At 40.0% G+C, this 25993-nt stretch overlaps 1 protein-coding gene, 1 long non-coding RNA gene and 1 pseudogene across 9 annotated transcripts in view; 1 reads left to right on the top strand and 2 right to left on the bottom strand.

Annotated features, from left to right (window-relative positions):
• The window catches only part of LOC119870833, a 45049-nt gene extending 21831 nt beyond the window's left edge, over positions 1-23218 (top strand). For 2 of the 4 annotated variants that reach the window (XR_005354150.1, XR_005354151.1), the window contains exon 5: positions 28-3147. This is a non-coding gene — a long non-coding RNA (uncharacterized LOC119870833). Of the gene's footprint in view, positions 1-27; positions 3148-7455; positions 7832-22380 lie in introns of those variants that run through there. The other 2 variants (XR_005354153.1, XR_005354152.1) reach the window with 2 other exon arrangements.
• On the bottom strand, positions 3341-25913 carry NMRK1 (nicotinamide riboside kinase 1). Of its 5 annotated transcripts, XM_038527070.1 has the most exons (11): positions 25820-25913; positions 25339-25407; positions 22497-22560; positions 17468-17558; positions 17136-17184; positions 16685-16783; positions 11406-11538; positions 11257-11328; positions 10273-10379; positions 8235-8318; positions 3341-4278 (listed from the first exon to the last, which is right to left on the bottom strand). In XM_038527070.1, exons 3-11 carry the CDS (start codon positions 22523-22525, stop codon positions 4259-4261), a joined length of 684 nt encoding a protein of 227 aa, XP_038382998.1. In that variant the 5' UTR covers positions 22526-22560; positions 25339-25407; positions 25820-25913; the 3' UTR covers positions 3341-4258. The 5 variants fall into 5 exon arrangements, with proteins under 5 accessions (XP_038382998.1, XP_038383002.1, XP_038383001.1 ...); XM_038527074.1 differs by lacking the exon at positions 10273-10379; XM_038527073.1 differs by lacking the exon at positions 16685-16783 and having other exon boundaries at positions 4220-4278.
• Positions 5512-5625, bottom strand: LOC119869916 (annotated as a pseudogene).
• Positions 25914-25993: the final 80 nt, after the last annotated feature.

Below are 25993 nucleotides of genomic sequence, written 5' to 3'. Positions count from 1 at the left end.
TCCCTGACTCAGCTCTTGTCTTCCCAGGCTCCTCAATTTGCAATCCTCAAAGGAGAGAGGCCAGATGATGCAGTCTGGCAGACTTTTCTGCCCTTCTTTGCTTCAAAATTAAAAATGTGTGTGTATGTGCATATTTGAGCGCATACACAGTTTGCGGATCTGAGGTATGGGTATTGTGGCCTGGCCCTCGTCCCGCCACTAACTAGCTGCATGGGGTCAGGCAGGTCACCAGCTCTGGTTTTAATTTCCGTGCTGAAATACAGAATGTTGGACCCGCTGATACTGCTCCAACATTTTATGATTCTGTATACCACCACAAGCATGTCCTGAAAAGGTTAACCTGGGTTTGAATCTCACCCTCTACTGTGACAGTCTGTGCATAGGTCCTTTTTAATTCCCTCCTGTTTGATTAAGTACGATGAAACCTTCCTACAACAAATTCACCTAAAAGGATTGGGGTTACTTATGCACAGAGAGTGAAGACTTCAACAGGTTTGCTCTAATAAGCAATAATTTTTAAAGATGTGGTAATCTTCCAGTTAGTATTTATCTTTCATGGCCCCACAAACTGCATCTTTAAATCTTTAAATCCATAAATAAGTTTCCTTAAAGTATCGCACTTTCCTGATCCTTCAAGCTCAATGATAAAGGGAAAGCACAAGAAAAACTTCAGTAGAATAGTTTTTATTTTGTAAACATTAATGTATTAAATTTGCTATACATCGAAGCAAATAATATACATTTTTATTTGAATTGTATATATGAATTGGATGTTATGACTAGTTGATTTTTTCATTGTGTTAGAGGTATTTTCGCTGAACAAGGTCAATTGGTTACCTCAGTATTACAGCCAATATAGCCCAAGGGACCATTCTCCCCAAGTCTGTGTTGTACTTTATTATGTGAAGTTGCATTTCTGTGACTCTGTTGGTGAGGTAGGATGAGTGCACTTGCTTCTTGTGGTAATAAACTTTTTCTGTGCCTCACAAATTGAAACAACAACAACAAAAACAGGTTTGCTTCTTTCAATATATAAAGAGCATATGCCTTTTAAAATAGATACAATGTCCCATCAACTGTGTGGGTAAGAGGAGATGCAGTGTGAAAATGCATAGCTAGAAATGAGGCACTGGGAGTCTTCATTTCAAATTTCCAATTTATTTCTCACTGATAGTAGTAAGCAAAAAGATAATTCTTTCCTCTCAAAATGTTTTGACTATTTCTATTTTTAATGTCTGTTAAGCTTTTTTGTCTCCCTTTCAAGGTAAAGAGTCTTTTTCTGACCTATTTTCACATGCTGAAATGGGGAGAAAAGTCAAGTGTAATGATCTTCAATCAGCAGGGACATCTCTCTCTGCTGGGCAGTGGGGGCAGAAAAGAATATTTCAGAAATTCTTGGAAATGATGTTTAAAAAATTATATCTAGACTTCTCTTCTAAAAAACAAAAATCCTGTTTTGAGAATAGTAATTTGGAATTGGAGCAATCCAAGCTTGATAAAATCATGGCCAGGTAAGGTAGGCAGAGTAGAGTTTGAAGTAGGCACTTTGGGTTGCTCACTTGTTCCCTCCTCCTTAAAAGAGGCTTGATTTTGTTCCCGTGGCAACATGCCCAGACAATGAATCATAATTGGTTAAAATCTGTCATGATATCCTCTGTGTCACCTCCCTTGCAGTCGGAAGTGGCCATGTGAGCCAGTTCTGACTCCAGAAACATCTGAAGAAGGTTGCTGGGGACACCATTGGGTGACTTTGGGAGGCATGTGGCTGTGTCTCCCTATGCCTTGATAGATGATGCTATGTCAGGAATCTCAAATGCTTTCCTGTGATCTCCTGGTGATAAGTCCACAAGTCAAGGATGGAAAATCCTGGCTTTTTAATGATATCTCTAAAAGATTTTATTTATTTGAGGGGGGAAGGAGGGAGAGAGAGAGAGAATGAATGGGGAGGGGGATGGAGGGAGAAGCAGACTCCCCACTGAGCAGGGAGCCAGACTCACAGAGTTCCATCCCAGGATCCTGGGATCACAACCTGAACCAAAGGTTAGACTGAGCCACTCAGGCGTCTCCTTTTTATGATTTTTGAATTGCTGCAAAAGCAGAGGTGCCAGATAAAATACAGGACAAATCTGAATTTCAGAAAAACAACAGCCTTACATATGTAGTATTTGAGACTTATTTATGCTAAAGTTATTTATAAGTAACTACAGAGTATCTGAAGTTCAAATTTAACTGTGTCTTCTAATTGTGTTTTGTTTTGTTTTTTCCCTAAATCTGACAACTCTATGTACAAACTTTGGACTGCCTGCTTTGAACTTAAAACAAACAAACAAACAAATAAAAAAACCAGTGAGTTTAAGCTACTACTCCTCAAATGATATATTGGTTGCCTGTGAATTCATTCTTGATGTAATAGGAATTTATCTTTGTACCCAATATTTTTTGTGTGTTCATCACATGCTAGACATGTGCTGATTCTCAGGGGTGTGTGTGTAAATAAGTCACAGTGGCAAGGCCTGCCTTCATGGAGCTTCTATGTAGCTGGAGAGACTGCCACAAAATGAGTGATTCTGCATGTGATAGTATAATTACAATAGTGCTTTGAAGGACAAGTAGGGGAGCCTTGAGAGCATCTCAGAGGGAAGGATGAGAGAAGTCTTCCTTGAGTAGGACCTCAAGGCACTCTGAAGGAGGGGCAGGAAGGGCAGGCTGGTTGGAGGGAAGGGTTGTGGAAGTTCACTCTGAGCATCTGGAATGCGGCAGGAAGGGTCCTGGTAACTCTGAGGAGAGGAGGTCACGGCACTGAACAGCAAAAAGCTGAGTGATGGGCAATGAGAACAGACAGGCACAGAGAAGCTGGTTCAGGGAATGCCTTGGAGGCCATACTAAAGATTTGAGCCTTATTCTATGCTACGGTCAGATATCACATATCTGCATATCATCTTACAAAGAGGAAATAAAGGCTTTCAATAGTTTGAAATAAAGACTTCCCATAATTCAATCAAGTCATAATAGCTATCAGGTGGAAGAACCGCCATTTGAGCTTTGTTGTTTTTTGCTTTCTGTGTAGTGTGTGTGATCAAAAACTTCCTAATTATCATTGAGTACAAACTAGTTAGAAATACAGAAAAGGGACTCCTGGGTGGCTCAGTGATTGAGCATCTGCCTTTGGCTCAGGGCGTGATCCCGGGATCCTGGGATCGAGTCCCACATCAGGCTCCCTATGGGGAGCCTGCTTCTCCCTTTGCATGTGTCTCTACCTCTCATTAGTAAATCAATAAATAAAATCTTAAAAAAAATACAGAAAAAATGAGGGCTGATAAAATGAATCTGTAAAGACCAGTTAAAGTTATTGTAACAATATGTTTATATTTGTAAAGATTTAAAGGATTGGGAGTAATCCACCTGTTACAAAACAAGAGGTTGATCAGTACAGTAGATAATCTTAATTCCAGCATTGAAAGAGGCTTCAAAATATTATATAATTCAGATCTCCTGTCTGTTCTTTTCAGTGAAAGGAACATCATGTAAGTAACCGTAACTGATTTCTGTGACTTTAGACCATTGGTTTGACAGAAAAATAAAACACAGAGAAAATATTCCCTGTTATAACAAAGTATCAACACAAGTAACACAATGATCCACTGGTTTTACATATATGTAAGAAAGAGTAACAAAACACACACACACAAAAAGACACTCTGGTAAGTGACTGCTACTCCTGCCAAAGGCTTTATTTGCAGGAAATAGGCATTGGTATTGGATGGTAATGAATATTATAGAAAATCTAAAAATAGAAAAATATCAGTGTGCATTGAATCTAAGGCAAATGCTTTGTGATATATGAGGGGTGTGTATATATACACACACATCACATACATACACATACCTACATAAACACACATAGACAAGCACAATAGATTACATATATACTGGATTGTGATGTAAATATTATTTTGTACTCTGGGTCCCATTCAGAAAAGTTTGACAATCATTGGTCTAGAGAAATTGACTCATTTGTGAACTATGCTATTTCTCTACTCCGTGGAGGGAAAACAAGTCATTAAGGTAAATTCCTGTCCAGTGGTGTGGATAACTGTTTACTGTTCCACATGTCAGGGAAACCATGTGTGATAACACAAACAAAGGAACCAACAACTGTTATCATACCAAAGTACATATTGTATCTTGGTTAAGATCCTCAAACATACTCCTTGGAGTTTCCTAATTCATCTGAGGAAGGACTCAGTGCACTCCATCTTTATGTTGTTACTTGCAAACCTTGAAAACAAATACAAGTAGAAATAAATTAATAGAGAATTCCAATTCTCATTTTGTTAAATCTTCGCACGTAACAACAGTAAATCTTAATAGAATATTAAGATTACAGGGAATCTGGAGCCAGAAATGCTGCTTTTCCATAGAGAACCAAATAGAGGCCATGTCTCATTCTTTTAATCCTTCAACTAAATTTAAGCCCATCTTAAGATACCAGACATCTAATTTCATTTGCAATTGGTATAACACTTATTGGCTTCAAGGAATGAAACAGTTTGCAAATTAGAAGAATATCACAGAGGGTGGCTGGTTGTTGTAGAATTACTACTACTACAAGGAGTATTATCCTCGATTTAGAAAGAGTATGAGTAATTTTGCTCTTTTTTCTTAAACCAAGGAAGCCTAGCTGAAAACTTGGTGACTTTGGCTTGAAACTCAATGATAAACCTATTGCATTCATAGTATAGAGTTCATGTCAGAGAAACAAATTTTTTTGGTGTAGTATTTAATTTCTGAAGTATATACATACAAATATGATTATATTCTATGACCAAGCAAGTGCTACTTCTGAAAAACTTTAATTCCAGAAGAAGGAAACAAGTCATATGTGCAGATATTTTGACAGCATGTTATTTGCCAATGTGAAAAACTTGTAGCAGTACTAAAAACTCAACAATTGTGAAAAGGATCATTAATCCTATGATAATTTGGGCTACTATATTATATATTAGGTCATTATACTATTACTTTTAATTGAACATTATATTTTAAATTTGATATAGAAAAATACCAAAAGAAAAATTAAATTTTATTTTGTAATTTCTTATTTCTTTGATTTGAAACAAGACATATGACATCTTTCCTCTGCACTGAGATGTCAATGCCAAGTCTTAAAACTCACTTTTAATAAGCAAAGTAGAACTCAGCCCTGATTCCTTTAACTGGAAGAACTGTTTAGTTTGACTCAGTTTCATAATATAATAAACTCTATAAAGTTCCTTTAAATATTAAATACTAATGTAAAAGCAGAAATGAGCATGGTGATGAACCATGTAACCATATAAGACTTATGTGAACAGCAAGAATATTGGATATGTACACATTAAGATGTTAATATTGCTGATTGGTGGGAATTCAAGTGATTATTTTCTCTCTTTTTCATATTAAAACTTTTTGCATAGTTAATATGCTTTTATAATGAGATGGAAATACACATTTTTTCCCCTTATTCTTTCTACATGTGGGAGCCAATCTCCCATCAAGTCTTGCCAGCTTCTATCTAGTATATGTGGCAGAGTCAGGCTCCCTTGAAAACCTAACAAGTATGCCAGAGAGCAAACCCCCACTATGAAAATAAACTCTCTCAAAAGGAGTTTGGATGTTCTGGTGGCTAGACAGCCTTGTCATTGTGAGAATAGGTTATGGTTAAATTTTGCCTCAAACACTGAATTTAAACAAGGATTAAATTAAATGTATAACTTTATGTTCTTACTCTCTTGGGTCATTTGTTTCATTAATAATTAAATTCAAACTCTGCTCCATCTCACTGTTATTATTTTATCACAATTCTGATTTTATGTATTTAGAATGGAAGGTTAGTTCAGCAGGCTTATGAGAGGTTATGAGGAGACTGCAGAGTAGTCCGCTGGAACCTCGGAAAGGCCTTTGCTAGCTCAGCCCCCAACCGTGGGTTAAACCAGGCCATGCCGAGGATCCCTCCAAGCAGCTTTGCCAGGGCACCATGGTTGCAAGAACTGGGAAAGGTGGTAGGTTACTATAAATAACACCGTCATTTATTTATGCAACTAGAAAAAAAAAAACTAATATAGATCTTAAGAGGTAAGAAAAGCTGATCTGCTTTGGATTTTGTCTCATCTTAACATTTGTTTTTTTTTGTTGTTGTTGTTTTGTTTTTTCTACTCAACTTTATCTGATATCTAGAACACAGACAAGATAGACTTAAAAGGTACAGGTCCTTTTAAAGGTCCTTACTAGCCTCTAGGACATAAGCAAGGAAAGAGGAGGGTTGCCACACACATGGACATGTACTTTCTTGTGGGCTTTCATTAGCTGAGATCAAGAGTCAGACACTTAACTGACTGAGCCACGCAGGCACCCCTTCTTGTGGGCTTTCAGTGTCCATCAAAACATACCTGTTGTTCTTGGGCCTCGGAACAGATGGCAGAGGCTGGCATTTGGCATGGAATGAAATGCAGTTTGCCTGAGCTACTGATTAAGGCTCCTTTCATCTTTATCAGGAGATGGATCACAAGGCCAAACTCCAAAGTATGACTTAGTCACTACAAAAATGGACGTAAGCACTGGCCATTATCAAGAGGATGGAAAGGTACGGGTGTCCAGCTGCTAAAACACCCTCAAGTATCTTGTTAGGGCCAGAAAGGGAGCCAATAACTCTCAGAAGAGTGGCTCTGGCTCAGCTGCTATCATTTATGAAGGCTGAACTCCTTCCTCCCTTCACCCCACACTCTTTACAGCCCATGTCGGTGCCCTGAGCTTCCCTGCCTTTCATCAAAGTAACAGACAGCAGGGATAGGCAGGCATATCTGCCAAGGACTGTAAGTTCCACTTAGGAGAAACTTTAAAATGGTCCTGAAGTTTCTTCAAATGCGTTCATGCCCACAGGAAGGGCTGATCCCAAAATGAGGAGTGTGTGGGATCAATAGGCTGGTTGGGCTTAATCCCCTCATAAGATAGGAATTTACTGAGAACAAAAGAAACCTAATTCTTGTTAAGAGATGATGACATCTGGACTAGGGTAGTTGCTTCTTAAAAGCACGTCCTATTCTGCACTGCAGGAGTGACTCCCACTGTCTCCTGAACAAGATGGTTGTATTTTGCATGTGTTAACCATGAAAACCCTTTGAGTACAAATAGTTCGAATATTATAGCAGCTGGATCCCCGCCTGCTTTTTCATCCTCCTTATGGTTTCTACTTCCTGCTCTGCTTTTCCTTTGTGGAATTTCTCCTGCTAAACAGGAGAGAAGATGAGTACACGGTCCAGCCCTAGCCAATCAGAGTGTGCCACCTCCCTGGCCAAAGTGGTGAGGTTAGCACAAGCCACATGACCCAAGCAGGACCAACCAAAATCTTCCCTGGGGCTTTCTAGCTGAGCTAAAATGCAAAACTGCTTTTTACAAAACTGTTTAAAATTCTTTTAGTGAGAATCATATAAAAGCTCCTTGGAACCCAATACCCAGCTTCAACATTTATCAACTCATGGGAAATCTAGAAAAAGGATAAACTGTCTTTTTCTACTGGGGATTTTACACAGAGGAGAATGCTGCTGCCAACACCCAACATATCTGTCAGTGGAGAGAGAGAGTCTGACTTCCAAAGAAACCCAAATACAACGTGGAATTGTGGCAGAGCCTTGAAGGTTATATTTGAGCTCCTTAACCCAGCGAGCCTGAAGCCATAGCTACCCCCTGTGCTTTCTTTCTGCTTAAGTCAGATTAAGGAGGGTTTCTGGTACTTGCAAAATGTGTCATCTAATATGAAAACCTTAAAGAAACATTCAATAAATATTTTTTTTAATATCGTGTGTTTATTTTTGAGGGATTTGGGAAAATAAATTCATGGGAAATCTTTAAGAGTAATAAAGGAGAAGAGGTGCTCTAGACATATTTAAAAGAGATCACCAGCCTTTTAACTTCACTCTGCCCAAAGGATAATTTCAGTCCCACTGAAATAATAGCCATCTACTAAAAAACTTAAACTATGTAATGTAAACATCATTAAGGGATGTAACAATGGGTGGATATTTTTACCCTTAAATAAAAAAAACCCTCATAAAAAAAATAATCAAGTCCCCAAACCCATTCTTTAAAGCAATGAATGAATGCATACAATCACTCCTATATGAGCATTCTGGTAAACCATTCGTGGGTATGTAATGAACTCTTTTCCTGGCTGTTCCTTCACCAGCCACAATACTTACACTTTTGCTTTGCTAGTTCTTGTAATAGATCTTCATACACTTGTGTAAAGAGTTCCTCTTCGGATTTTGTTCCATCTAGGTAAACTAAGGAGAAAGGAGAGCAGTTCAAAGGCCAATAGGCCTATTGGTAGAGGATTCTAACTCTGGCACCTGACATCTCCTAAGAATACTAATAGGTTTAGGGGCACCTGGGTGCCTTAGTCAGTTACATGTCTGACTCTTGATTTTGGCTCAGGTCATCATTTCAGGATGGTGAGATCAAGCCCCGTGCCACATTCTGTGCTGGGCATGGAGCTTGCTCTACCCTTTCTCCCCTCAAAAAAAAAAAAAAAAAAAAAAGAATACTAATAAGTTTAAATCAAGAACACAAGACCTTAAACACTTATAAGATTTAAAAGACTGCTTAAAAATGAAACCTTTAATCAGAAAACTGGAGGTGAGAGAGAGAGAGAGAAGTTTGAATGTTAAGAAAAGGATGCATAATTTGGGAGGACTTGAATGTGGGAGCAGGTATCCTGGAGAGATGAGATTTGACAGCAAGGCTGTCTATGCCTTAGTCTTCAGGGGACTCGAGGTCTGTTTGGCCTTTATTCCAAAACACTGGACTCTGTTTGCAGGTTAAGCAAAGTGGGGTCATGGTTAGATTGGCCTTTTTTTTTTTTTTTTTTTAAGGTTTCATTTTTAAGCAATCTCTCTACCCAACACAGGGCTTGAATTCACAACCCCAAGATCAAGAGTTGCATATTCCACCTACTGCGCCAGCCAGGTGCCCCTAGATTGGCAATTTAGGTGGAGAGGGAGAGAGGAGCACCCTCCATATCTGTTCTGTCGCCCTGTTCTATTGAGCACATACATCTCCCTCTAACATTGCCAGGGGAATCTCAGTAAAATCAGAATTTGGGGTGATCTATGGGTGGCTCAGTGGTTTAGCGTCTGCCTTTGACCCAGGGCATGATCCTGGAGTCCCGGGATCGAATCCCACATTGGGCTCCCTGCATGGAGCCTGCTTCTCCCTCTGCCTGTGTCTCTGCCTCTCTTTCTGTCTCTCATGAATAAAAAAAAAAAAACAAAAAAAAAAAAAAACAAAAAAAAACACCAGAATTTGGTATCTACCATGTCCTTGTTTAAAACCTCTCTGTAGGGATGCCTGGGTGGCTCAGTGGTTGAGCATCTGCCTTTGGCTCAGGGCATGATCCTGGATTCCCAGAATTGAGTCCCATATCAGGCTCCTTGCATGGAGCCTGCTTCTCCTCTCTCTCCTTGTGTCTCTGCCAATCTTTCTGTGTCTCTCATGAATAAATAAATAAAGAAAATACATAAATAAAACCTCTCTGCAGAGGGCTTCCCACTTCTCCTCAGATAATGACCCAAGTCCTTAACTTGCCTATGACCTTGTAGAGTTGAGATCTTCCTCATGTCTCCAGCATCTCCCCCACCCCACCTCGTGGTTTTCTCTACTGAAAATACACCAACCTTTCAGGTGCTATTCCCGCCTTCCTGTCCCTGGCCTTTCCGTGTACTGTCTGGGATGATCTTTTGCCCCCCACCTACCTCCCTTTCCTGTTAAACCCCTCAGAGTGTGGTTTAAGTGGTTCCTCAAGGAAGCCCTCCCTGATTGCTGGGCCTCAGCTAGTCCCCCAGAACTTGGTATCACAGCACCTGGCATAGCTGGAAAGGACATGCTCATGCAGCTAGTATTTTTAACATTTGTTTCCCTGATAGAATGTTGGCTCATAAGAGTAGGGGCTGAGTTTGTCTTATTTTCCTTAATATCAATAGGGCAGTACCTTGTACACAGAAGGCATTCAATTCAATATCTGTTTCATGAATGATCATCTAGAAGTTGACAGGCTTTGACAAAAGCCTTAGAGAAACAGAAACCAGGACAGTCAATCATGGAAGAGCCCAGAGTGTTCTGGCTTAAAGAGTTCCTTTATAATGTAATTCACGAAAAAGATGCCTCCTAAAAATCCTTTCTCTCATGGACTTCGAGCAATGACAAGTAAAGGCCTTCCGTGGAGGGAGAGAAGGCGCTTACCAATGTTACGGGTGATGTTCTCCATTTCTTGTCTGTGCTTTAGATACATGGGCCACACGTGGCCATCAAAGTACCCTGAGGCATCTGGAGGCTTGTAGACCCTTTTACTATGAAAACACACAGGAAACTTAATGTGCACAGAGACATAAAATTGATAAAGTAAACTAATAATGGTCAGGGTGATGGGAAAAATCACTGAGACTTAATCTAAACAGAATTAAGAGTATACGTTTTAGATTCAATACTAATTAGAAGACAGCAGAACTGATTTAGTTTTCTGATCCAAAAAAACTACTTTTGTAATTCACTATCATTCATAATTATCTCCTCCTACTACAGTGCTTTCTGAGAGAACGAAGAGACAAATATCAATGTGAATAATGACAGAGAACCTGATAGATTGGATTAGGCTTTCAATTAATTGGGTGTTCTTTGTGGCTGTCACAGAATAATGGCTCTCAAATTTAAAATCAATCAACATGGGATTGCTGCATTTGGAGATATAGGAGAGATGAGTCAAATGGTCTGTAGAAGGGCCTTTTCTTAGAAAAGCAATTTGCATTACCTCACGTGGATGACTATTTCTAGAAAAAGATTTTGCTCTTTGTGTAGAAGAGACCAGGCTTCTCTTGTTTGAAAAATGACATATACATATTGCTCAATCATGTTCTTTCCTCATTGTTCCTAAATTTTGTCTTTTAAAAAATGAAAAAAAACTTTTTCTTAAAGAAATTAAAAAAAATTTTACTTAAAAAATTTTATTTTTAATTAAGTATGGTTGGCATACAATGTTAGTTTCAATTATATAACGTAGGGATTTGACTTCTCTATAGGTTATGCTATGTTCACCATGAGTGTAGCTACCATCTGTCACCATACAGTGCTATGATAAATACTACTGATCCTATTCCCTATGCTGTACTTTCTATCCTCATAAATTTTGTCTTTTTAATTATAATCCACAAAGGCAGTATCAAAACTCACCTCCTCCTCCTCTTACATTCTTCATATGGAATCGTCAGAAAATAGCTTCTGTTCCATAGAGTGTCTAGAGGCCTACAAAAACAGCATGTTTAGTTTACCAAGTTTTCACCCCATTCATTCAGAATCAATATTAGGTTGAGGATGCTTACTTATAATTAAAGAGAAGGAAGCCTTCGATGATTAATATGGGAATTTCTTCGGTGCTTCCAGAGTCTGTTGATGGGTTTTCCATCCAGCAGGAAATGGTGGACATCATTTCATCCATATTAAGCGCTTCAAGCACTTCAAACAAATATACAAAAATATGAAATCAATACAACAAAAGATTTATGATGTGGCTTTTTATGATGAGTATATCCAGGGCTCTATAAATATATAGAACAGCACTATTTCATTTACCATTCAAAATACCTAATAACAAATATTTCAGAAAAATTTAAATTCTATTACTGACAAATTGGTATGTTTGAAACATTTCTAATATGGAAAATTTCAAATACATATAAAAGTAGAGAGTAGAGTACAATGAACTCCCATGTCCAGCTTTGGCAATCATACATTAATGGCTAATATTGCTTTATTTATAATGTCTATTCCCTCCTAACTAGACCAAAGTTTAACATATTTGGATGACAAAATATCTATAAATTAGTGAAAGATAAATGATATACTGGGGAAAATATCTGCAATATATGTAGCAAAGAACTAAAATACATATCTTTTCTTTTAAGATTTTATTTATTTATTTGAGAGCAAGAGAGCAAGAGAGCAAGAGAGCATGAGTGGGAGGTGCAGAAGAAGAGGGAGAAAGAATCTGAAGCAGACTCAGCCCTGAGCACGGAGCCCAGCATGGGGCTTGATCCCAAGACCATGAGATCATGACCTGAGCTGAAACAGTCAGACACTTAACCAATTGAGTCAGTCAGGCTCCCCAAGAGCTAGTATCTTTAATATATAAAGGGCTCTTACAAGTAAATAAGAGATAAACCATTAGAAATTTTATAAAGGGGTGATCCCTGGGTGGTGCAGCTGTTTGGCGCCTGCCTTTGGCCCAGGGCGCGATCCTGGAGACCCGGGATCGAATCCCACATCGGGCTCCCGGTGCATGGAGCCTGCATCTCCCTCTGCCTGTGTCTCTGCCTCTCTCTCTCTCTCTCTCTCACTGTGTGCCTATCATAAATAAATAAAAATTAAAAAAAAAGAAATTTTATAAAGGATCCAAATATGTCCTTTTTAAACTCTAAAATGTGCATACTTTTTGAGTTTACAATTTCCAGCAAAATATTCCAAAACACTGATTCTCAAAGTGTACTACCTAGACCAGCAGCATTTGTATCACTGGGAATTTACCAGAATAACAGTTTCTGAGCCCTACTCCAGAACTACTGAATTGAGCCATCTGTACTTAGAGGCTTTTTAGTGGAAGGTTTTACAATTATGGATTAACTTATTCGCTAGACATAGGACTGTTAGGATTTTCTCATTGTTCTGGTGTTAGTTTTAGTAAGCTGCATTTTTCAAGGAAATTGTCAATTTCATTTAAGTTTTCTAATTTAGTTGCACAGACTGTTCATAATATCCTCTTATCTCTTTAATGTCTGTAGGATCTGTAGTGGTATTTCCTTTTTTTGTTTTTGATATTTGTAATTTGTGCCTTCTCTTTTTTTCTTGGTCGGTCTTGTTTAATCTTAATCTGATGGAGGATCAGTCAGATTCCTGATTTTATAGGTTTATGTCTTATGCCAAGTTTGTGATGTTTTACACATTTACTTCTTTTTTAGCACCACACCTTTTTTCCTCTCCTGAGACTGCAATGATATTTCTGCTAGTTTCTTTTCAGTCTCTTTTTGGTCTGTTGTTTAGATAGAGTAATTTCTATTGTTCTGTCCTCCAATCCAAAGATTCTTTCCTCTGTCATATTTATTCTGCAGTTGAGCCCATCTTATGAGTTTTAAAATTTTAGTTACTGTATATTGTCAGTTAAGAAATTTCTTTTTTTTTTTTTTTACATCTTCTATTTCTTTACTGAGGCTTTCTAGCTTTTTACTAGATTTAACAATGTTCACAATCACTCGGTGAACCTTTTTATGAATGCTGCTTTAAAATCCTTGTCAGATAATTCCAATATCTGTGTTATCACATAATTGGTGTCTGTTAATTGTCTTTTCTCATTCAAGTTGAGAGTTGCCTGGTTCTTGATATGGCAAGTGAATTTCAGTCTCATTCTAGAAAGTTTGGGTATCATGTTGTGAGGCTCTGGATCCCATTTAATCTCCTTTTTTATAGGCAGTTACCCTGGTTAGGTGTAGTATGCAGGTCCAGGTGGGGGTAAATGGTCATCTCCTTACTGAATCTTACCAACATGGAAATGGAGGTTGCCTTGGTAAAAGGAGGCAAATGGAGGGCTGGTGTGGCTTCCTTGCTCTTGGTGAGGATAGAAGTTCAGGTATCAAATGCATCCTGCTGACAGCAGCTGATGCTCTCTGGGTGAGGAAAGTGGGATGCACTACCTCACATTGCCTCATCCTGCTGCTGCTGCTGCTAGGTGGGTGTAGAAATTCAGTTCCCTGTCTGGCTCAACTGATAGGACTCCTGTGGGGTCCTCTTCCTTGCTGGTGCCAGACAGGTCCAAAAGTCTTGCTCACTGCTTGGCCCTGCTGAACCATGAAGGGAGGATGGTTTTTCTTTTTGTGTTTGGCTACAGTAGGGTATATTATCAAAATGACTTTCTATTTCAATAGGGCACGCTTTTCCTGGTCCTTTGACTACAGGGTACAGGTTTCTTGGGGCTCTTTTGTCTGTACCTATTGATGATTCCATGGCACACCTCTCAAGTACCCCTTCCTGAATATATGACAGGTTAGAAGAAAATCCAAGGAATCACAACCAATCATTCCGCAAGTCCCAAAGGCCAGTCTGTTCTCTCTTTGAGTCTTCCTCTGTTTGCTGTGTTCCATCCAAGGTTTCCAATTATAAGAGGTGGAAAGAGCAAGGAATGTAGCCAATCCGTTTTGCTGAAACCACAAATACCATTAGTTTTAATATATTTTCATTATTGTTCAGTTAAAAGTATCTTCTGATTTCACGGTGATTTTTTCCCTTAACCCAAGGGATATATAGAAGTGCTTTACTTCGGGTGAAATGTGATGACATCTGGAATTTACTTCAAGAAGACACAGAAGGAGAAAGTGGGTGAGGGCATAGATGAAATATAAATTGGTCATAAGTTCATCGTTTTTAAAAGCCAGATGATGAATTTATGAGAGTTCATGACAGTCTTCTGCCTACTTTTGTATGCAGCTGTTTAAATTTTTCCAGAAAAAAAAGGTATTGATTAATATCCAAGCACTTGAAAGTATTCTATTTTTTGTTACTGATTTCTTTTTTTTTTTTTTTTTTTTTTTTTTTTTAAATTTTTTTTTTATTTATTTATGATAGTCACAGAGAGAGAGAGAGGCACAGAGACACAGGCAGAGGGAGAAGCAGGCTCCATGCACCGGGAGCCCGACGTGGGATTCGATCCCGGGTCTCCAGGATCGCGCCCTGGGCCAAAGGCAGGCGCCAAACCGCTGCGCCACCCAGGGATCCCTTGTTACTGATTTCTGATTCAATTCTCTGTGCTTAGAGCATATCTCTATATTACTTCATTCTACTGAAACGTACTGTTGTTCTATGCCCTTGCATATGCCTTCCATTTTAGTTAATGTTCCCTGTATTCTTTTTCTTTTTTCGGGGTGAGGGGATGTAGCAAAGGCAATTCTTTTTTTTTTAATTTTATTTTAAGAAAACAAAAATGTGTATTCTGCTGTGATTGGCTAAATGTTCCATATATATTAGAGTGGTTGTTTGTTGATTACGTTGTTCAAATCAGTTATACCCTTATAATTTTATCTGCTTTTTTCTATTAGTTACTGAGGAAGTTGTGTTAAAAATCTCCCATAATAATTACAGATTTGTATATTTCCTCACGTAGTTTTGTCAGTTTTTGCTTACTGTATTTTGAGGTTATGTTATTGGGTACATACAAATTTTAGATTGCTTATCTTCTTGTTGAATTGACCCATTTATCTCTATTTATCTCTAGTAATAGTGTCTCTAGTGATATTCTTTGTGTTTACTTTGTCTGATATTAGTAGTTATACCAGATTTCTTTCAGTATATGTTCACATGGTATATCTTTTTCTAGCCTTGTCTACTTTTCTTTGTCCTAGTATCTAAATATGTCTCTTATAAGGAGCTTATAGTTGGGCTTTTCTTTCTTTCATTTTTAAAATCTAGTTTGACTGTCTTTGGAGTATTTTAGTTCATTTAACTTAATGTAGCTACTGCTATATTTGGCTTAAATCTATCATCTTATTCTCATTTTCTATATTTTAATCATCTTTTGATTTCTTTAAATTGTTTTTTACTTCTGACTTATTTTGTATCAACAAAATTTAATGATTCCATTTACTTATAAACTTGATAGCTATACATCTTTAAACTATTCTTCTAGTGACTATCATAAAGATTTTAACATTACCTTGATTTACATTAAATTTGTACATTTACTTAAAAATTTCAGATTTTTCTTTATGATAGGCTCCTGGAAGTGGGACACTTGACACATGGCATTAATACTTTAAGGTCTTTGGAACATATGCTCAAGCAACCTTCCAGAAAGGTTATATCAATTAATATTCCCATCTATGAAAGTTTTCATTTTATTGAGCCATCATTATGTAATTAGATAACTGTGCAACCATCAGATAATTACTGCTTTAAAAATCTGTTTATGAGGTGAGTGGGGAAAAAAGTAATTTACAACTCTTTGACTATTTCTGAGGTTGACTTTTTATTGTACATTTATTAATCAAATAACCTTTTGCTTCCATGAATAGCTTATTTATATCCTTGGACATCTTTCAATTGGAATATTTCTGTTTTTCTTATCAGTTTATAAGAACTTATTTGAATTAGGAATAATTTTTTGTCAATCATTGAAAACAGACTTTCCTTGTTTAACTCTTACTCTGTAATTACCTTCCTTGCTAATCATTAGAGGGGAAGAAAAGTAAAAAATATCCTGGCTGCAGCTCAAGACACAAGAACAGGCAGTGAGTCAAGGATTTTGCTTCTCTTAAAACTATCAAGTGTCTGTAAGAACTGATTACATAACATTTTTCCTCTCATGTCATCAAAGTTAAAAATAAAGAATGTAGTTTATGGCTTTTTAAGATAGCTGTTTCTGTTGCCAGTTTGCATAAACACTCAGTGGTCATCTTGTTCATGATAAAAGCTGACAAGACCATTAAGTATAGTTTATTAGTATGATATTCTCTATAGGAAAATAAATATCTTCTGATGGACTTTATAATCCTTTGGCTTCAAAGCAGGGTTAGATTGGGCAAGAGAGCGAGGTGAATCCATCTAAAAAATATTCGCTAACCTTTATGAGCAGTGGAAAGAAGAAAACAGCTGTCTAGTCCACTGCGGTCACTGGGAAGGTGAGCCCATTGGATGAGCTTAGAGTTTGCTCCAGGCGAGACTGCAGGGAGGCATCGGGGAAGTATCCTTAGTTATGTGTACCCCAGGCAGGGATGAGCAGAGTACCAACAAACCTACCTTATTCTAGTTTTAGTAGAAAAATCTATTGTTCCAATGTTTTCAGTTTTAAGTAAAAGCCTGGGGAAAAGGTTTCATTTGTTTAAATAGCTGGACATAAACGAGAAAACTTTACAAAAGTATGTGTAAAGGGCAGCACACTTTGATACTGTCTTCATAGATATTTAACACGTACTTAAGCACATTTTGAAACTGTCTTCACAGATAGAGAAGGTATTTGGGTTTGAAAGAGAAAAATGGACATCAGTGAATATTTCACACACTCATCTACTTACCGTCATACTGCAGAAATCCATTTGTATCTTTCGCTATCTCAGACTCTGGCTGGAAAAAATAACAAGAACCCATCAAAACTGTGCAGGGCAGAAATAATACAATTATAGAATGAAGAGGCGATAAACTTTTACTAAATCCTTTGGAAGACGAGGATAATTAAAATCAGAGCCACACCAATAAGTAATGCCATCTAGTGGATAAGTGGCATTACTGCAACCCTTCACCCCAAAACCTCTGTCCCCTAGCAAAGGCTTTTTGAATGTAATTTAATTAACTTTGCTACTAGAACTTTGTTGTATTAAATGAATGACCTAAGAAGTTTTATAAATACCTTAAAGAAATCATCCTGAGATATGACACTGCAGTTTGGGAGGTGTTTCTGCAAATTCTTAGCCAGTGTTGTCTTCCCGCCATTTGTCACACTGAACAGAAAAAGAAAAAGAAAAAAAAATTGAAAATACCAAGAAGAAAGATGCATCAAAAAAAAAAAAAAGATTTTATTTATTTATTTGAGAGAGAGAGGGAGAAGCACCCTCCTGCTGACAGGAAGCCTGCCCCATGTGGGGACTCAATCCCAGGACCCAGGACCACGACCTGAGCCAAAGGCAGATGCTTAACTGCCTGAGCCACCCAGGCGCCCTGAGTAGCGCATTTTAGTGCAAGTATATAAAATTGCATGTGGCCACTGTGATTTTGTTTCAGGGCACCATGGAGAAAAGTGGAGGGCTGGCTTCTGACAAGCCACTTATAACTCAATCACATCTCTGCTGTGATGCCCCCTTTATCATTAAATCTCTCTCCACTTTGGGGCTTGATGGGAAGTCCAGTGAAGCTTATCACATAGAGTCAGTTACATGTCCCTCGTGGCTGGACTGTGTGACGTGGAGGAGAATGCGGACCTTGGCTAACTCCTCTGTGTACCTAGTTTGCCAGAGTCTAGCACCACACAACAGCACATGAGAGGGCCTTCTGTAGTCACTCATTCAGTCAGAGCTTTCATTAACCTGGGGATGCTGCCTCAAAGGGTTTTGTGCACTGATTCGTGGACTTTGTGAACTTGAGTGGGAAAAGAAATGGCATTTTTTATATATTTTTATATACTTTTATTATATTCTAACAGAATTTTAGCTTTTCCTTTAATTATAAATATAAATAACAAACGTCAGTAGTATTAACAGAACCTGTGAAATTTGTTGTCGATAGAAATCAGAGATATTTTCATATCATTTGGGGCAGTTGGGGCAGATATCTTGAAGCGTGATCAATACTCATTATTATTTCAAATTGATGGCAGTTTTTAGACTCACCACTGGACACTGTTATTTAATAAATTAACAAAGAAGTGTATCACAAAGTGATGATTTGATTTTTAAAATATTTTTATAGCTAAATTTCATTATAATAGGTTTCCTTTATATTTTTGTTTTTATTTTTTAAAGATTTTATTTATTTATTCATGAGATACAGAGAGAGAGGCAGAGACACAGGCAGAGGGAGAAGCAGGCTCCTTGCAGGGAGCCCGATGTGGGACTTGATCCCAGGGCCCCAGGATCACGACCTGAGCCAAAGGCAGATAGATGCTCAACCACTGAGCCACCCAGGTGCCCCTCCTGTATTGTTTTGTGCATTAAAAAAAAAAAAAAAAAGATTTTACTTATTTATTTGAGACAAACAGAGGCAGAGATGTAGGCAGAGGGAGAAGCAGGCTCCCCACGCGGAGCCTGATGCAGGACTCAATTCCAGGACCCTGGGATTACAACCTGAGCCAAAGGCAGACGCTCAACCACTGAACCACCTGGGTGTCCCCTATTTTGTGTATTTAAAACCGAATTTTCATGGCACAAAAAACTCTTAACTGCATATTTATTTGCAAGAACCTGTGCTTAATCCTAGGTGAGATACATTGCAATGTATTTATAATCTAGACAAGAAACTAATATTCATTCATCAAAATTGTTTACTGACTATAATTCAATTATTACCCAAATACCTTATACCTACAAAGTACAAGGAACTTGATTCAAAAGTTTTTTGTTTTTGTTTTTGTTTTTTGCCTTAGAATACACAATTGGGTAGGAAATGGGCATAGTTATCTCGGAAAAGACAGGAGATGTGCTTGGGTGGCTCATTCTCTTCAGCATCTGATGCTGATTTTGGCTCAGGTCCTGTTCCCAGGGTCCTGGGATCAAGCCCCAAGTTGGCTCAGTGGGGAGTCTGCTTCCTCCTTTTCCTTTACCCCTCCCCCTGCTTGTACTCTCTCTCAAATAACTAACTAAATAAACAAATCTTGGAAGAAGAAAGAAAGAAAGAAAGAAAGAAAGAAAGAAAGAAAGAAAGAAAGAAAGAAAGAAAGAAAGAAAGAAAGAAAGAAAAGAAAAGGAGAGAGAGAGAGAGAGAGAGAAAGAAAGAAAGAAAGAAAGAAAGAAAGAGAAAGAAAGAGAGAAAGAGAGAGAGAAAGAACAGGAAAGTGGGTGGGTGTTACCCTTTGCCTTGGAGAAATACTGGTATAAAATTTCTCCCCTTTAACAAAAATGTCTATAATTCGCACTGAGTTTCCATAGTTCAGATACTGAACTTTGGCTTAAAAGAGATAGTAAACAGGGCTAACTTTATTATAGTATGAGCAACCTGGCCAGAAAATGTGTCATTTTCGAGACTTATCTCTTTCAAATGATACACAGTCAAACCAACACTGACTTAACTGGAGAGAGACAGTGAGAAGCAAGCACTCCAGTTTTGAAGACTTGGAGGAGGCAGACCAGACAGTATAGGTCAGAGAGATGGGAGGGGGGATTTAACAAGAATTTAAAAGAATTTAGCAAGTCGGAATTGCACAAGTTCATGCCTACGATCCATACTAGGAATCCTGGTCAGGTGACAGCCTTAAGACTAACTCTTCTCTTTCAGCATGCTCAAAACCACCACGCACCACCAAATTCCTGACCACCGTCACGTGCCCTCCCACCTCAGGGCAAGAGTCCCCAGACAGGTGCATGCTTTATCTTAGGGTAGGGGGAAGGAAAATGAATAACTGTTTGAGGACACTTCCTTCTTTGTTCACAACAGCCAAATAAATGCACAAGTCCTGGTCCATTTGTTTTTTGTCCAAGAGACAGGAGGGGGAGTGTATTTGGAATAGGACAGTGGGCTAAGCAGAAGTTAAAAAGGCTGTCTATAGGTACTTAAGAGGAAAATCCTTTCTGCAGCAAGCAGATATTCATATTACTATTTTACAGTTGAGGAAACTAAGGACTGAAAGACTATATACTCATAAAACTTGCCCAAGGTACAACTAGCAAGTCATGAGGAAGGGATACAAAGTCTAACTCTAAAGCCCATGGATCTTTTTTTCCCCAAAACCCTTAATATTTTTTAACATCACAGAATTCTGTGAGAATCTGTTGAAGACTATCTGCCCCTCGCCCAGAAAAATGAACATCTTCACACTGGCACTAAATTTTCAGGAGGATCCTGAATGACCCTTGACTCCTTTGGAACCCCTGCTATTCCTTGATGTCTTAACCAAATGATGACTTCATAGCAGAGCAAGTGGTTAAGTATACAAGGAGGATACAACACTGAGTCTGGAAGAAGGAAGAAAGGCAGGAACAGAGGTCACTGCAGCTGAGTCCAGCAGGTGCTTTAAATGCACAGAAGCAGCATTAAAATGAAATCCTGGCACTCTCCAAGGAAGAGACAGTGAAGAAGAGGCTTTCTTAGCACCTAATACACGTGGCAAGGAAGCATGAGACAGGTTTGTACATCTGGAACATTGAGAAGAGGGGATTTTATTCCTACATACACAGAATGAAAGTTGTTTTGGATGCCAGAGTAGAACTGGCAGCTGCCTCCCCAGGTTCTACCCCTGTTTCTGGGGTGTGGTTTGGACTGACTCGACTGTCAACTATAGAGCAGGGCCCTGCTAGCCTAAGCTAATCGGGGCAGGACCACCCATTTTGCCACAGTGACTGTGTGTATGTGGTACAGCTAGTCTGGTCAAAAAGAAACTCATGATCTGGAGGAAGAGAGGCATTTTGTTTTGTTTTTTTTTTTACCCTAGTAGCAGGCTAAGAAATACAAATTCCCAGCACCCAGCGGTATCCCCTCGGGCCCAAAAAGTGGAGTCAACTCTAGGATGAATCCCAATGGATGAAGACACAAAGAAGAGATAGAAAGAAATGGAGTCTTCAGTGAGTTCCTGTATCAAACCTTTCCTGCAGCTTATCTGCCCCTGAAGCTGATACGTTTCTTTTAGTATTTATGGATAGTCTTCATACACCAGGATATTCAGATTCTGTTCCAGGTAACTGGTAACCACTGCATATCGTTCACCAGGTAAGAGAATAACTAAAAATTTCTGCAAGAAGATTCAACTGGTGGAGAGGTATGTAGGAAAGGTTAAGAGAGGGAGGCAATCAAGGAACGAGGGCCTGATTTAGGAGGGTGGCACTGAGTGCAGAAGGGGAGGCATAGCCAAGAGAAGCAATGCGGAGAAAAACAAAACTTGGATTCTGGTTCGATGGGAGCATGACGAGGCAGAGCTCTGACACCGGGTTCATCCCCTTTACCTCTGATTACTTATTATAGTAACATAATACAGTGATCCCCCCCAAATTCCAGACTTTTAAGTCTCAAATATCTTATGAATTGGACTCCACATAATGTGTGTATTCACACATTACTCAGAAGAAAGCTGAACATAACACAGTAGCAAAGTAGACAGCGTCCTTTGGAGCTGGCATTGGTGTCTTATTTGCATGTATACCTCTGGTACCACAGGTAGGGTGACCATGTAATTGAGGACGCTTTTGATGGGGGGACAAACACAACTAATAACCATGCCAGGGCAATAGGTTCATAAGGATAATAAGGATAGGGACACCTGGGTGGCTCAGTGGTTGATTGTCTGCCTTCGGCTCAGGGCGTGATCCCAGGGTCCTGGGATTGAGTCCTGCATCGAGCTCTCCGCAGGGAACCTGCTTCTCCCTCTGCCTGTGTCTCTGTCTCTCTCTGTGTCTCTCGTGAATAAATAAATAAAATCTTTTTTTTTTTTTTAAAGGATAAGGATAGAAGGTGTCTAGTGTCAACTCCAGCAAAGAAATGGGAAAGCAGGCATATTTTGCTTCCTGACGGTCCTCTTTCTCTAGGAGTCTAGGAGATTCCTAGTCTCTAGGAGTCTAGGAGACTCTCCCATCTCCTGTTGCCATTTCTGTAACCAGCATGCCACTGTTTTATATTTGCCAGGGACCTGCTCTCTTCTTTGGGAATCCTGACTCCTCCATCCCCTACCACATCCACATGAAAACACCCTTTGGACATCCTGAGTACCTCCACCAGTTGTTTGTAGCAAAATTACTCACCCACTGATTCCAATGACAAATGTTTTCATAATTAGCTTTGAAAATCAAGTCTTCCTGAAATTTCCTAAAATTAAACAAACAAACAACAAATCAAATGCTTATCACTGGGATGTCTAAAGAAGTAAAAGAGTCTGAAATTAAGAGAGCCAGCTGAGGGGGAAAGATGACCATGATCTCTGGGCGACCGTGCCCCTGGATTAGCCACACTCAGTAGAAGAGCTTCACAAGGTACCAGCTTCTCTCTGCTAGACTGACTCTATGCTAAATGCAACAACTGGTGTGTGCTCAACAGGCCAAAGTCTCAGAGAACACACATTACAGAGTCTCATAACTCTGAAATTCAGTTTCAAGATTCAGTTCCCTGGAGATGACCTATGTTATTTCCCCTATACCAGGAACCCACAGAGCTTGCCTCTCTCCCTCTTCAGAAATGAGGGCAAAACATCACTGCTGGTCAGAGGCAAAAGGAAGTTAATTCCCTTTAAGGGTGTTATTTCCTTACTCAAAAACCTAAGTCCAAGGCCAGGGTAGACAGATTTCTTCAGAAAAGGGCCAGGTAGTAAATATTTGAGGTTTTGTGAGCCCAGAGGCAAACTCAAGCTTATTACGTAGGTACTTATGTAACAAGAGAGAAAACAGATTTCTACAATGTTTTTAACGAAAGTCAAAACAAAATAATTGATTACAATTTTGTTGTTGCAATAAATGTCTACTAATGAGAAGAATGGAATTCCTTTCTGATTGGGATAATATTTCTTTTACTGGATTTCAAAGTTCGTGTTCTCAAACAGAAAACTGTTGGCAAACTTTCAGGCCCAGAGCCATATTTTAGCCACCAGGCCATTATCTGTTTACCTCAGATCTGGGGGGTGGGGAGTAGAAGGCAGTTTCACACAGGGCCCCCTAAGGTTCCATAAAGCAGTCCTGCGGATAGTCTAATGAACCATTTCTACCTCTTTATGGGAAAGATGAGCCTCAGCTGGAGGGGACCTCAGACTAGTGGTTCCTGAGGGTTGCCTGGACTAATGCTGTTCTTTATCCCCGGACTTCTCTGGTTGGATGATCGGGGATCTAAACTGGGCCACTGGGGTGAGTGGTCCCTGAGCTGGAGAACCCCCAGCAGCCCTCCCAGTTCCTATCTGGCCCTGACCTATGTCCTAGCAAGTCCATTGCTTTCTTCTTTCCAACCTGTTAAAAAGTACTTTATTACCAAGAGCAAAGAAAGGATGCTGCACATGTGCTAGCTTTATTGTGAGGCTCTCATGTATAATGGATGGCATTTTTATTGATGTATTATTAATAACTGAGCACACTGAAAGGCAAGGACTACTGGTCCCCCTGCTTCAGGCCACATCTGTGCATACACCTGAGGATACTGGATCAATTACATAGCAGGCAAATAAGGAGTGTGATTGTGGCACTGGCAAGATGCTTGAGGGGGGTTATTTGGGTGGAAACTAGCAATTCAGAAACAAAGGGTGAGGGAGAGTCAAGAACCTACTTACAAAATTGCTTGCATTCAGGAGGGGATTCCCACAGTCAAATGCAAGTTTTTACCAAAACAGGAACCCTTAATTCTGTATTAGTTGGCTAATACAGCTATGACCCAAGACAGTGTTTGTGTCAATGTTGGGCACAGTCTATTAGCATTTAACAATGTGACAATGTGGTGGGAGGGGTGAGGAACTGGGAGAAGCAGAATCAAGACAGGTGCTGGGGGGAGGGTGGGCCGAGGAATCCTAGATGCCATTAATTTCAAAAACCTCATTGAATGCACAGGGCAGCACCAGGTGAACTGCAAATTCAGGAATGGAATTGTCTACCTCCACACCACTTGGTGTTATTACACTGCCTGTTGCCTTCCTTAAGAACTATTTTAAAATCACACTTAAAAACTTGCAGTCAAGAGTTGCCAGACTCCAGATACATACAGCAGATTCCATAGGCGTTACAAGCTTCAACTACAAACTAAATCACTGGATGTCTCTGGAGAGACAACCGTTTGCAAATTTCAGTCTCATCAATCAGGGGCATCTGATTACTGGGAAAATATACTACCTCCAATCTCATGGGATATTTATGTACCTTATTCTCCCAAAAAGTGCAAAGCTTTCTTCAACAGTAGAGTCATTTGCAAACGAGGTGGAGAACAAGCTAAAATAGCCAAGAGCAAACCCAAAATGAGTATTTAAATGTATTTTTTTACCCTAAGTAAGGTATGTCGTTGAGTCCTTTTTTTCATCACTTGTATGTGCTTATTATGTGTATTCCACTACTAAACATGTGCATCTTGGATCCTAAACTGCAAAATGGTCAAGAGGTGGCATGTACAGAAATCAAATTATTAGGAAGGCACCAGCTCTCCAATACAAATGGGACGACAACATGCGGATCGTGCTTTTCCATGCATCTAAAGGGCAGTCTGGTATTTTTAAGCCAGTGAAGTGTTTCAGGACTTCTCACTCACTTGCTTTATTCCACAGTTATTTTGATTATCTTCTTTCCCCACAACAGGGAAGTCTTTTCCTACTATTGTCTAAATTCTGCTCCCTTTTAGTGAACAGAAATCTCCCACGGTAAGAATTTCTGAATACTCAACCCATGCCCCCTTCCCGTGGAATCACTTTCCTCTTTCCCTAATCCCCGGGGCGAAAACTTTCAAGCCTCATTTTAGATAGACTCTCACGTGAAGTTTTTTTTCTCGTCCCTTTTTTCTTCCCCCAAACATACAATTGGCTTCTAAGACCGTGCTACTTGAAACTGAATGCACGCTGCATTTCTTGTTTGCTCCGGCCCTTGCCTCCCCTTGGAGGGTCCATCGGCTAGGCCAGGGTCGGCCTACCTCAGCGAAATGCCAGGTCAGTCCATGATTTCATTAGGCTTTGAGGGCAGCCGCTCAGCTCTGCTGTCGCTGCAGAGAAAGCGGCCACAGGCGTTAGTTACATAAGCAAACGAGCGTGGACACCGAGATCCGAATTTCTTATAGTTTCCCAGCGCCCCCAGATTCTTTTGATTTCTTTTCCTCCATTTAAAATGGTAAAAAACCGTCCCCAGTTAGCAGGTGGCAAGCGGGTTGGGGATAAAAGTTTGCGACCTCCCTTAGGGACCAAGACTTGGCGCCCCGAGCCTGGAGACTTGTCTCCACAACCTGTGTCTCACGCGGCGTGGGAGCAGCTCGCCGCGCACGCGGTCCCCGTCCCCGTCCCCGTCCCCGACCCGGCAGGCCCTCTGTCCGCGTCCGGGCGGCAGGGCCCCGCGCGGCTTGCAGGGCGCGGGCAGGCTGCAGCCGCGGGCCTCGGCGGCCGGGTCGCGCAGGTACTCACCGGGCGCGGGGCCGGGCCCTCCCAGGCCGAGCGGCTCAAGATCGCCGGGCCGACCCGCCGCGACCCCCGCGACCCCCGCGACCCCCGCGGCCGGCTCGCCTCGAGGCCCACCGCCCCTCCCTGCGCGCCCCTGCCGGGGCCCGGGCGGCCAACCGAGGCGATCCGTCGCGCCCC

Source organism: Canis lupus, chromosome 1 (assembly GCF_011100685.1).
Source record: "Canis lupus familiaris isolate Mischka breed German Shepherd chromosome 1, alternate assembly UU_Cfam_GSD_1.0, whole genome shotgun sequence".
Lineage (NCBI taxonomy): Eukaryota > Metazoa > Chordata > Mammalia > Carnivora > Canidae > Canis > Canis lupus.
The sequence above is the reverse complement of the archived record's forward strand: the minus strand, read 5'-3'. Positions and strand labels throughout refer to the sequence as shown.

Coding starts and splice junctions, on each gene's coding strand:
- NMRK1 (XM_038527070.1), bottom strand. CDS start 22,525: ATGAAAACATTTGTCATTGGAATCAGTGG. Junction 17,185..17,467: donor CTCAGGATGATTTCTTTAAG/GTATTTATAAAA, acceptor TATTTTTTCCAG/CCAGAGTCTGAGATAGCGAA. Junction 4,279..8,234: donor AGAACTAGCAAAGCAAAAGT/GTAAGTATTGTG, acceptor TTTGTTTTCAAG/GTTTGCAAGTAACAACATAA.